Source organism: Xiphophorus couchianus, chromosome 10 (genome assembly GCF_001444195.1).
Source record: "Xiphophorus couchianus chromosome 10, X_couchianus-1.0, whole genome shotgun sequence".
Classification (NCBI taxonomy): Eukaryota; Metazoa; Chordata; class Actinopteri; order Cyprinodontiformes; family Poeciliidae; genus Xiphophorus; species Xiphophorus couchianus.
Window position 1 is genome coordinate 7,498,745 of NC_040237.1, and position 13,736 is coordinate 7,512,480.

Sequence of the window (13,736 nt, forward strand, 5' to 3'; positions counted from 1 at the left end):
TTGGGTGTTGATGACAGTTGAGCCCAAATGATGTGCACCGGTTGAAGTGTAGGTCACCAGTTTCACACCAGTTTGCATTAACCACACACACAAACAAGTATAAAATCAGATGTCAACCGCAATGTGGATGAAGGATCGTCAACATCTGAGTACAGCTGTCAACGTGCCAAAGTTCCCATGAACAAAAGTGCAATAGTGCATCGTGCATTTTTCTCATGGTCTGGAAACAAGCCAGTGTGGTCTGGTGTTTGCTTGTGATCTTCTCTGCAGCACCTAGATGCCTGATTTGCACCAAAACACTGGCTGTAAATGTATGGTAGACTTATTTCATGCTTTTTGATCTGATGCAAAAGTCTGACGACAACCCAACAATGCTAAGAGGGGACTTTTGGTCTCTGAATTATTGATTTTGGAGAAATTTTAAGCAAGTGATTTTTATTAGTTTTTTTATCACATTTGTCATTTACTGTTGAGCTTGTTTAACATATGATGACATGTTTAAAATGTTCTGGTTTTGATTTCACAACATAGACACTCATTTCAACAATTTTCTACACAGTTACAGCAGTGACAATGTCTGAGTCATAAAAGCTTTTCATCCGACAAAAACAAGCAAAATATGACTTCTTTCTCCGTTCTTGCAGTGCTTTAAAAATGTGTCCCTGGCTCTAGACCATCTCAATATTTTAGGCTGCCATTGCATTTATTAGACCAGATAATTAAGTGCTAATTATCTCTGCCACTTGATGTTTCTTTTTCTTTCAGCAAAAAGAAACATCAAGTGGTTTGGAAACTTGCATGCTGTAGAGCCCAGCAGGCTGAGTGGAAGTACGTAGGCATGATGCTTCTAATACACTTTCCAGCTGGGATTCATTTTGCAACGATAATATGAGTTGAAGCAAAATGCAAGAGGGATTTTATCTGTAAAAACTTAACTTTTCAAACTCACATTTTGGAATATGTGTTAGTTTGTGTTAGTCTAACACTAATCCCTTATAAATACATCTTATAAGGGTAAAGTATCACATACTGAGACTTCAGTTTAACTTCCAATTCTTGATGGTCTTGTGTCCGCCTTGTGACTTTTGAGTGCCTGACTAAAGATGTGCTTATGCAGTCCAGATTTGTGTGCTTGCGTGGGCTCTGTGTGTTGAAAGTGACGATTTGTCCAGTCAGATAATGGTGTCACTGTTTTTCCAGTGTAGATTATTCATCTCTTAAGGGCAGCAAGGAGACCAAAAATTTACTCACATTTTTGTGAGAAACCACTTCATGCTTTTCCGGTTCTTCAGTTCATTTTTCCTTTTTTGGTAAACTGTGTAAAACATTGGCATATAATTTCATACTAAGAGGCTGTCGTGGAGACTTCTTATCTAGTTATGGAAGGCAGTTGTTCACCTTAATGCTATGAATAGGAGTGTGAACTTGAGGTCCAAGCAGTTTGTGTACAAAGGTCACACAAAGGCATGAGAAGCCTTTAAAGGTGAAAGAGGGTCGACTCCCTAACGATCATAACCGAAGTGAGGGAGAGGTTATGAACCAGGTCATGTCCAAGTTAGCAGTCACACCCAGTGTGGTGGCACCTTTTGTCCACCAGCTGAACTTATTGCATGAACTTTAGTAAATCATCTTTATACTGAGTTTTCTCAAGCTCAGTGTCAGTGGGCACACCCCACAGAGTGGACTGCATTTACTTTATGCTGTTTTCCCACTCAGAAACTGCATTAGTTGTTGCATTGAGAAGCAATCTGTGAGTTCACAACATAAGATTATGGACAGAAAACACTTGCAAAATGTCCTATTTTAAAAATAATTAAATGGGTTAGATCTGGCAAATACACAAATCCCAAATACAAAATAGACAATTTGCTTCTGCAAACAAATGACTAAAATATGTTTTTTTTAATTTTATTAAAGTACAAATTTTTTGCAGTTTTAAAAAACAGAATTGATAAGTTAATAAAAAAGGGATAACTGAAAAACAACCGTATGACCACAACTGAAGCAAAGTCGAGGTTACAGACTGGTTTTATACCAGTCAGTTACATCCAATTGTGGTTTTGTAGGTCTATAACTGACAGTTTTCACTTTTATTCTAGTATTTCCTGCTAAAGATACCTTTACAAGAGTGTTTGACTTGACATTACAAAATATAATAACTTTCAACATTATTTTGCACACCAAGATGCTTGTGAAACAGTTTTTCTTTTGGTATAAAACTGAGAAATTGCAACACACAGTCAGTCTGAGGCATGTGACATAGATGTAAACTGTCATCAAAAAAGAAGGCAGGACTTTTGCATGTTGGCATCGTCGATACAGGGGTATACGAAGGTCAACAAAACAGAGAGCTGGTTTTATTGGCTCGTGGTAGCTGAGGTTAAGCCCACAGGATTGTTTATAAGAGTGCAAGCTCCTCAGAGCTCTTGGTGCAGGAACAGGAAAACAACCTGGGACATGCTCAACAGCTCAAACATCACAGGTACGTTCAGTTTTGGAAAGTGGAAGTTTTAATGTAAATTGAAAATGATTGCTTTTATACACGGAAATACTTATAGAGACCAAAGGAAAATGTTGGATTTACTAAAGTAATATCTTTCTACCAAGATATTGGATAGCAGTTAAATGTATTTGCATTTGTAATCTAAATGGTCTTTGATGTAATATTCTAAAATAGATCCCCCCCAATAACCTTCCAGAGTCCCAAAGATTAATTAAATTGACTGTTATACTTTATTTAATTACTATTTATCAACCTGCATAATATGTTGAGCCCCAGCACTTAATTTAAATGAAACATTTACTAGTTTTACTACCTCTATAAATCCACCAAACTTAAACTTTCAGGATGTCTGATTGTGGTTCATCACAATCTTAGCTCACACATGACTGACTCGTGATTTTTTTTTTTGTTTTGTTTTTTATGTTCCCATTTCTCTTCTCATTAAAAATGCTATGTGCATGCAATTCAGAAGGAAATCTGAGATATTGATATTTTTCTTAAAAAGCAAAAAAGTCAGAAATCAAAGAAGTTGTGGTGGCATTCCTGAACAGAAACATGACACACTTGTTACACACAGCCGTGAAAAAATGACTGAAATAATAACTGCAGCCCACTCAAACTTGGCGACATCCCTTAGTCAGTGGGGGACAATCTCACTTTCAGCCTTATTTAAAAGATGCTGGTTTTCCTGATATTGCTATGCTTTGTTGAATATTTTATAGTGAAGTGCGTAACATCAGGCCGCTAATTAAAGAACCCACCAACAATCATTAGTAAAAAATTTAAAACGATTCCAAATCCAGACTGTACATTTCTAAAGCCAGAGCTTTAATGTGTAAAACACATAATATTATTAATGTCATTTTTTTTCTTTAGCTTTGTATTTTCAAAAATTAAAGAAAACTATTTTATTGCTTTTAAGTAAAATAAAATTGTGCAAAATTCTAGGTTTGTTCGATTTAATTAAGATAAAAGTTAAGAAGTTAAATTTGATTTCATGATTATTTTGGAAAGCTGGAAGAGATGAACAAGATTTCTTCCAACAAATACTGTATGTGGTCTATTAAACACAGACCTGATTCATCTAGCTATCTTATACTGTAAACGCAGCAACTTTTTAAATGTAGATTTAAATATTTCAATTTTAAAATTTAGTTAGTATTTCTGTGCACATGTTAAAAAAAAAATGCCACTTGACTTATCTTTGGAGTAGATTTAGTACCAACTGAGAAATACGCTAAAATCTGGAAAACATCAAAAGCAAAGTGAAGAAGCTGATGACTCAGAGCGGGAGAGTTAGGAGATTTGGTGGCATGCAACATAAAGTGTTATCACTTAAATAAATGAACAAAAATATGAAATGGGTTCTTTCGGTAAATTTTAGTTTTTCAAGAATGACAAATTTCAATTTGTCATTCTTGTACGTTGTCGTATGACAACATACTTTCATGTACGTTGTCGGCGCATTAAAAGTTGGAGTGTAGATTGGATGGAAAACCCCTGATATGCTATGTTGCTATTTTATTTGAGTATTCGGACTGCGTATTTGAGAATGACTTGCGAGATTTGCCAAATTCATTTCAGAATTTTTTTTTAATTACATCAAGTTAATTACATAAAGTTACCACTTTGAATTGCGGATGTGACAAAAAGTTTGCATTTGATGGTTTTGGAAGACATATAATTCAGATTCATTGTCTCCTTTTGACCATTTTTATTAGTCTTCAACCTGTACACAAATATTATTTTTTTTCCTCTTTTTAATTTACAACACAACTGCTGTTTTCCACTCATTTCCGACTTTTAGAAGCAGAACTTGTTATTCTGTAAGTTACATTGAAATTGAATTAATTTCAACGTAACATTTAACTTATTTCTGATGATATAAGAAACCTTAGAAATAATTTCTAGCAGATAACACCATTACCAGACACAAATCGATCCAGAAAGAAATGTTCCACTTACCTTTTCAGAAAACCTCCATAACACAGACTTGATCTCTTAGTAATGAAATTTATTCCTAAAAGTAAAGAGGACAATTTAACACTGTTATCTGCCTCATTGCTAGCAGAGTGGCATAGTGAAACATGAAATGAAAAAAAAGTGATTGTGAAAACTGCCTATAAAGGCTCTTAGCACGCGACACTGACTGATCTGTCGACCGTCTAGCTACCCACGATTTCCCCTCTGCCAACGACCTGATGCCAGTGTCACGCAACGCGCTTCGGTATGACTAAAGTGTCTCTGCTGCTTACTCAAACTGAAGAGCAGAGCTGCAGCTCCTTGACTTTTAGTCTGCTTGTACCAGCTTGTATTTCCTGATCTCTTGACATAGTGGGCAGAACTCTTCTCAAAATGAATCCAGGCTTCATGTAAATTGGAACTTGTCGTGCGATAGAACAATAGTACGTCCTCACGCACACTAGCTGTGGCTTGGCATTTTGCACAAATCTGAAATGACTCACAATATTCACCATTGGCTGATCAAAAAGCTATTAGTTTAATGTGTAGGAGGTTCTGGGGTTCAGCTTAGCTTTACCACTTACAGACAAAATTTTGAAATAGTTCCACTTAATCATATTTTTTAAAATTCGAGTTCTACTAATTAAATAGCTGAAAGAACTATTATAGGATAAACAATTGAATGTACTCTGTTTAGACGATATGTTTCTTTAACTTTGAGTTTTCAGTTAAGGATGTGATTGTGTTTTAGTCACCAAACTTCACTGCATGAAGAATTTACATGTTTTCTTTCTGTTTCCCCACAGGGACAATGGACTACTCCCATTGTGAAAATCTCAGCGACAGTGATCTTTTTGACTGTTTGGATAACTTAAACGTCAGCAATATCACATCTGACTATGAAGCTGACTTTTGCGAGGCCACTGAAAACGAGAAGTATGTCATCCCAATGTTCCAGACATGTGCTTTTTGCTTGATTTTCTTCGTGGGAGTTTTGGGAAACTGTCTGGTGATCGCCACCTTTGCTCTCTATCGACGCCTCCGGCTTCGTTCCATGACTGATGTGTTTCTCTTCCACCTAGCGCTGGCTGATCTCCTCCTGCTCCTCACTCTCCCTTTGCAGGCATCCTACACTAACTGGGGTTGGATTTTCCCAGATGCCCTCTGCAAAGTGATGCGTGCATGCTATGCCATCAATACATACAGTGGACTGCTGCTGCTCGGCTGCATCAGCGTTGACCGCTACATGGTTGTGGCACGAGCCCAACAGATGCTACGACTGCGCAGCCAGATACTAATGGCAGGGAAAGTTGCTGCTGTAGTTGTCTGGATCATTGCCATTCTCTTGAGCTTGCCTGAAATCCTCTACTCTCGGGTTTCTGAGTTTGGTGAAGAGGCACACTGTGTCATGCAAAAGAGTGGGCATGTCAAGATGGTCACCAATGGAGCCATCATTGCTGTCTTTTGTGTGTCTCTTATCACCATGGTGATATGCTACACTTCCATAGGTGTGGTTCTGTGGGAAGGCCACGTGCATCGCCGTGGGAAGCAGTGGCACCGGCAGCGCACGCTAAAGCTCATGGTTGCCCTGGTGCTGGTTTTCCTGATCTTCCAGCTTCCATACACGGTGGTTTTGTCTCGGAAAATAGCGGGGCAGTTCTGCGCTCTGATGGGGGAGTACATCACCTGCACTCTTGCATACGCACGCTGTTGCCTCAACCCCATCCTGTATGCACTGGTTGGCGTACGTTTTCGCAAAGACGTGCTGCAGCTCATGCATGACTCTGGCTGTCCATGTGGACTGCAGCTGAAGCTGCACAGTATCCACTCCACATCCAACTCTGCCTCTTCTCGTGGTCTCACTGTGCTCTCAGTTGTCTCCCCAACATCACCTGATCACAATTACTCCAGTAGTGATGGATTAAACCCTCTCAAGTTTCAGTTTCCAACAAGCGAATAATCTTGAAAATACGTAGAACATAAGTGTCTTTGCTTTAAATATGTCATTTAGTATAATAAACGGACATTAGAAATCAGTTTAAACGTCATTAGACCCTCTCCTCAATTTCTGTACTGGTTTCCAGCAGCATCTGCAGCTGATTGAGAAAGATGACTCTTCACAACAAAGCAGATCCTATCAGTCGCTTTTAGATCTTCCAAACTCCAGTCTCATGTGTCAAGGAGCTTCTGATAAAAACTACTGTTCTTTTAAATGCTGAATATTACTGAAGTAATAAATTGTACAGATTTTTCCACTCAGCATGAACAGATGTTAATTGTTGTTGGTCAAAGCTAAAAAAGGAGGAGCAGCATTTAATTTTCATACACAACTTTTATACAGCTTACATATTAATACCCAACTATTAGAAAATAACGTCTCACTTTATTGTAAAGAAATTCACCGCGGCCTTGTGATTTGTTAAACATGTAAATATTTTCATATTTTTTTGTTTTGCTTTCAATTTTTGTAACTTATTGCATAATACATCATTTATTGTTGCTGTACAAAGCTTGTTCTGTTTTCTATGAAGAACCATTAAATGACTTGTTGTTGAAATTCAAATAAACCAGTGATATATTGCCTCTTCTTTGTTGTCTGTTTTTTTTTTTATCATTCTCTCTGGAGGATAATAAATATTCACCTGAAAATAAACATTCGGACTTTTCAGCAAATTCATTGTAATCTTGGCCATTTTGACTTGGTGCAGTCAAAGTCATATATTGTGGTTCAAAGTCAGACTCTATCTAAATTTACAGCAGTTGTCTTAATATGCAATCTAATCAACTTTCTCATAATTTAATTACATTTTTTATTCTGGAATGATTACAGTCATCTTTTTGTTAACTTTCTGATTTTATACATGACGCTACTTTTACGTAAAGGGTTGCTATTTTTTTTAATTTACCATTAAATTACTATTTCCTCATATTTTTTAACAGATTTCAATAGTAAATGGATTACTATGATGTAGGACGAAACTAGTTTTGCTGTCCATTCTAAGTGTTTCTTCTGACAAGCCAGATTCATAGAGACCTTCCTAGAATCTACAACTTGATTATGATGGTTCAGGACAGTGATGAATGGACTGAATTTATACAGCTCTGTTCTAGTCATTCCAACCACCCAAATTGTTTTATACTATACCCACAATCACTTATTCACCCTCACCAGTATGTACACAATGATGATGCACAATTCAGTAAGCAAATTGGAAGCAAATTGACAACTACGCACTAAGCCACAGCCACCCGTAGTTCATTCCCTTGTTAATTTGTATCTCCATTTCATTAAAGCGTGTTGCCTTTTTGTCACCTGCTACTTCCATTTTGCATCAGTAAATAATTTTGCACTCGCGTACTTCAGCTATTGCAAATCAGTTTGTTATATAGTATTTTTATGACTCAAATAAATAATCCTAAATGTTCCACGGAGGAGGGTACTTTTTTCATCCTTTTTGAAAAAGCTGAAGAACAAATCAACCAAAACTAAAAAAGGCACAAATGTATTGGGTTGAGATCTAGTGATTATGGAGCCAATTGGTGTACACTAAACTTTTATGTTTAAAAAAACAATTTAAGAGGATTTAAGCTTTTTTCTTTTTCTTTTTTTACAGACCCTTGTAAGGTAAATGTTTAATTCATTTCATTTATATGGTATCAGTTGACACTAAAAGTCATCAAAAAATACAAAATGGAAAAGTCAAAAAGTTTTATTTAGATAGCTAAATTTAAATCAATTCTGATCAATTTCTGATGAAAAATTTGATGGCAAATGGCTTTTCATAGCAGAATAAATTGTACAATTTGTCTTTTACCTTTTAAACAGGAAATAAGTGGGACGGTGTTAAATGTTAATGCAAATAAAAGAGGTTCTGTATGCTTCTAGATGAGTCACCTTTTGTGGCATAGAGAGTAGTTGTGGAATTAGTTGGTAAGATTGACCTCTTCTACAGTTTCTGACTGCTATTGAGCTGAAAACATCTGACTGAAGATGCTATTGTTTCATCTGCATGTCGTGCAAAGATTGTTTTGATGTTGAGTATTACTGGCCATGCTAAATGCTTAAATGGAAAGCATCTGCAACTCTGTCTTATTAAAGTAGTGTGAACAAATTCAGTAACATAGCAAATGTTATCTCAGTGCATTTTAAAGCATTTATTTACACACATATATATACAGTATATATAAATTCAAATTTAGCTCCATGCATTCTGATTTAATCCAAGATGAAGTATAACAAGGTGAAGTTTAGGAGGCCAATTTATATTAAGTATTTTATTTAAATCTACAATCTGATAGCTTTTGTCTGGGGAAGTGTGTGGAAAAATCAGACCACTTATATTAGTTAGAGCATGTTATTAGAAATATTAAGAGCCTTATACAGATAAGCACAGTGCTGTTCCCACCACTAGTCGACTTAGCATTGGTTGAGAGTAATTTTCATACAACCAATAAGTTTATTAGCAATATTGTTAAAATCAGGTGTATTGGTGACTGGTTCTTATCTAGTCACAGCTCACAGACATTAAGGATGAATATGCAAACTTTTAGAGGAAATAAAATACAGAATAAAAGGAATATGTGCATATGTATGTGCATGTGTATGAACAGTAATGTTTTATGAAAAGAAAGAAAAGCAGGTCAAGGTGGATCAATATTTGCTGTTACATGAATCAAAATGCTATAAATATTAATTTTTAAAAATAGCTTCTAATGCATTTAGTTTAGATTTATAAACAAAACTGGGCATAGATTTAAATGGATTCTCTTTAAATTTATGGTGGTTGAACATTGGTCTGATGTAGTTGGCTCATTTAGGTGCAGTACTGTGTCATAATAGTTTTTTTGTTTTTGTGCACATTTGGCTGTCTTCTCACTGTTGATTATCTATGGTCTGGTTATTGGTTGGGGAAGTTTGTCTTGGCAAGTTTTTGCTGATACATTTGCAAGATATGGTGTAAGTATATATATATATTTTTTTTTCTTTCAAAATGAGCTGCCAAACCTCAAATTTGTTTCACAAAGGGCTTAAAAGTCACTTGTTTGATTATGTGGGAGAAAAAAAGCTGCAAAATTAGTTTTTGTCCTGTTTTGGAGGAAGGGTTTAGATCATAGCTCACCGTTTGCAGCTGCTTTAAAGGTTTTAACATTGTTATAGAACTGAAGCGCATATTCTAAATATTGCGATAAACATTGTGTATCAGACTAAGTCCAAACTGTAATATAGTACTTTTAGCACATTTTGCCCAATACTGTCTCTGGATATGGTCTAGTGGTACATCTCTTATAGCCATATGATGACAAACAGCAGCACAATACCTTATTTAAATTATATATTTCCCATTTTGAAGAGGGGACAAACTGAAAAAGGACCTCATACATCTTTATACCTCAGGCCTTAGTAATTAAAAATAGACACTCTAACTTTAAAAAAGTTAAATAAATTATTATAAATTCTTAAGTTACATTTCTTTTGTTGAATACAAAATATATGGTATAATAACCAATAATATATTGATTATTACACCATAACCAATATATAATATTGTGTTGAAAAGAGAACCTCTAAACCTCTTTTTGTTTTAAGATGTAGCTTTTTCTCTTTTTAGTGTCAGTTAAAGGTACAGCAATATCATTTTAGCATTCAAATCATATCATAATCATGGTTATGATAATAAATTTTGTTGATGCTGTATATTTTTAAATAACGAAGGTACATTCTGTAGCTGCATGGAAAGAGGTGTACGGAGCCCCGTGCCGGAAGAAATATAACACAGTAGGAGTGTAACAGGTAAATCTTTATGGATGCAAACTCGACCCACCTGTTTAGGATTGTATTTGAAACGTAATCAATTACAAATTTATTGATGGAACCTGACTTAATGTTGTGTTTTGATTGTTGATTCTATGTTGCATTGTGTTTCTGTGTTTGATATGATGTAAAGCACTTTGAAATGCCTTGCTGTTGAAATGTGCTACACAAATAAAATTTGATTGATTGGTGGGCAATTCTGCGACGGACTGGCGACCTGTCCAGGGTGTACCCCGCCTCCCGCCTGGAACGTAGCTGGAGATAGGCACCAGCAACCCTCCCGACCCCATTAGGGACAAGGGTGCACAGAAAATGGATGGATGGATGGATGGTGGGCAATTCCTAAATTAAAAAAATATTTCAGAATAGTGTTGGAGCCCCCTCCTCCTCAGGGTGTTGTTTGTCCAAGAGGCACTGTTGATCTTTATCATCTTTCCAATGTAAGTTACCACAATAATAGACACAGATAAGAAGTGAAACAGATTTGTGATACTGAAAACTGAACCTGAAATTAGCCTGCAAAGACATTGTAATAGTGTAGTAGTGCTATTGCTGGTGAAAGCTTAAACATCTGTAGTTCTCCACCACATTCACCGTGTCCTTTTCCCACATTGAAATACAATAAGACTAGTTTCTGCACTTCTTAAAAAGTTTGCCACATCTAAAACGAGACAATTTTTGCTGCAAAGTTCAATTTAGGATTTGCATTAAAACACGTCACCTGAAATATTAACTATAATTAAAATGATACAGATAAATGATATGATTATATGGTAATACTCTCCTCATTAATTCTATATATTAAATTGTGGAAAATCTGAACTGTTTATGAGAGCAACTGAAGCAGCAGCTACATTTCAGGAGTTTAAAAACTTGTCGCTTTTGAAATATTTTTACCTCAAAGCTATGTGGTTTCAGACTACAATGAGTCACACGACACAAAAACAGAGACAACAGCTAAGTTTGGTCGTGGTAGTTCACGAGCCACGAGCCGTTCTAGCAGCCATGAGTTGACAAGAAAAAATGTCATGTTAAAATGTTGCAACATTGACCACAAGCAATTTTGAAATCATGAAAAGCACCAGCAGGTTTTTATGTGCTTAATTTCAAGGAACTGAATTTCTGCTCGTGCTTTCACAATGTTTTTTGAGACCTTACATTACATGGTTGAAGTTTGCAGAATTATCTATATTTCTATATAAAATGAAGCATGCAGTATTTTCCAAGTTTTTTTTGTTGATATCGCAGCTAAAGAAATGCAAATATCAACACAGTAGAAACTCTGAGGTAAAACATTTTGATTTGTTTTCTTTAAGCTGTTTTGACTAACTCTTTGTACAGCAGTCTGAAATTTGAATAGTTTCTGAATCTTTGATTTTTTTAAACTGATATCTGTTCTTTCACCATTTGAGGCCATCTGGTGTTCTGTACATTTTTCCATTTCTAAGGAAACTATTCAGTAACGTACGACTTATGGATTTTGACTGTTTTGACCTGGATATCATGTACTCATTAGCACTGTACTTTTAAAAAAAATTGCTACACATTTATTTACTTTTCAAAGCATAACTTTGTCTTATTATAAATAATTGGATGCATTAATGATTTGCCCTGACAGATAATACAGAAGTAGCCAGTTTAACCTAAAAACACAAATATACAGTTTGTTGGAATTTACAAAATAGTGATCAAACTTCCTAAACTTATCCTTTTGTCCAATGTGGACAAAAAGTGTTTTAACCCTCCTATTATGTTGCGGGTCAAATTGACTTGTTTTAAAGTTTACATTTTTTTTTAAAATAGTTGGAAGTATTTTTTTTTTGCATGAAACTTTTTCCATTTGTCTCAATAGTTGCACTCTACATATACATTTAAAATTTATTCATTTTACACATTTGTACCAACCCCTGGGTCTACTTTTTACATAGATACTGTTTGGGTCAATTTGACCCGGCAGTCAGGTTGCAGTGCAAAAACAAATGAAAAAATGTCCAATTCTATATGTTTCCTTGCAGCTATGAATCATATTTCACACACACACAAACACACGCCACCACACCCCTACATGCACACCCCGACACACACAAGCCCACTTTCTCACTATTCTCTTTACTTTACTAGGAAACTGCGAGAAAGCAGGTGTTCACACAACTTTTGACGGGAATCTTTTCTGTTCCCGTGGACAAACTCCACCCACACTGAGTGACACTCAGCAGATGTGGAGAAAAACATAAATACTCTCTGCATGACTCATTTATCTTGAGTTTAATCAGCAGGTCAATTTGACCCTGAACAGTATGCGTGTCTCAAGTTCAATTATAAAGATTACCCATTGAAAAAAATAAAAAAAGTGTAATAGAAAAATAATTACCAAAGATCAATTTCAAGGAAATTATTGTTTCTTTGTGTCCATGTATTTTTCAGTGGACATAAAAAAAATGTAAATTCCATTTTTTATGTCCAAATGAGTAAATGAGTAAGTTGTCGTCATTGATCCTTAATTTCTGAGAAATAAAAAAAACATCATTGAACAAATATTGATTGAAATGGTTAGTATTGGAGTTAATAATCAGATACAAAAATGTTTTGGAGGATTTTTTTGGTTTCTGACACTATTGCATGATTAAACACTCCCTGAGTCAAATTGACCCAGGAACATTATTGCTGTACCTCAGAAATGAACATAATAGGAGGGTTAATCTTTGTAGCAGATTGATCTATATTTAAAGGGATTTGTAAAAGAAAACCTGAAATTGCTATTTTCTTGAAACCTCGGTTTATATATTTTTCACTGGGCTGAATGTATAGAAATTTACCAGAATCATGGGAATAAACCATATAATAAAGAACAGCTGCTTTTTTCTCATGTCTTTGATGTTTAACATTTGGATGTATTTTTTAATTTTTAAGATTAAGCCAAAAATATAATTTTATTCTCTCACTCATTAGTGTTAAAACTATATAAAGCATCAAACTTTCATTCAAGACAGTCAAGTGTTCTGTTCATAAATGTTTTAATTTTTAAAAGTACATAAAATGCGTCTCATACTTCCTGTCACTCACATGCATTGTGTTTGGCATGAAAAGGTAAAGTGGCATGACCTAGATAAAGTTCCTGAAATGTGTCCACCTTAACTTTTTAAAACCTCAAACCAAAATGTTGTGCAAAACATTTGCTTGCCCATAATAGAACCACCTCATAGTACTAAAAGAAGGTGAGAAAATGTGACTGAATCCACAAGTAACACCAACAGACCCACACACTGCTTCTCCTGTTATCACAGCTTGTTAAATCTCCCTGGTAGTCTATGAAACCAGGCCAGTTTTTGACACATTCAGGTTTAAGTTAGCACTGCAGAGCCACCAGTTACACTTGATGGCATACCTATTTGTTTACTGGTAACGTTTTTGAGGAGACAATATTTTATTTTCTCTTTGCAGACACACTTTGAGATGAGG

General features: G+C 35.4%; 1 protein-coding gene across 1 annotated transcript; it reads left to right on the forward strand.

The window, feature by feature from the left end:
• Positions 1–2,286: 2,286 nt before the first annotated feature.
• ccr10 (chemokine (C-C motif) receptor 10) lies at positions 2,287–7,048 on the forward strand. Its single transcript, XM_028029474.1, has 2 exons — positions 2,287–2,482; positions 5,272–7,048. Exons 1-2 carry the CDS (start codon positions 2,302–2,304, stop codon positions 6,423–6,425), a joined length of 1,335 nt encoding a protein of 444 aa, XP_027885275.1. The 5' UTR covers positions 2,287–2,301; the 3' UTR covers positions 6,426–7,048.
• Positions 7,049–13,736: the final 6,688 nt, after the last annotated feature.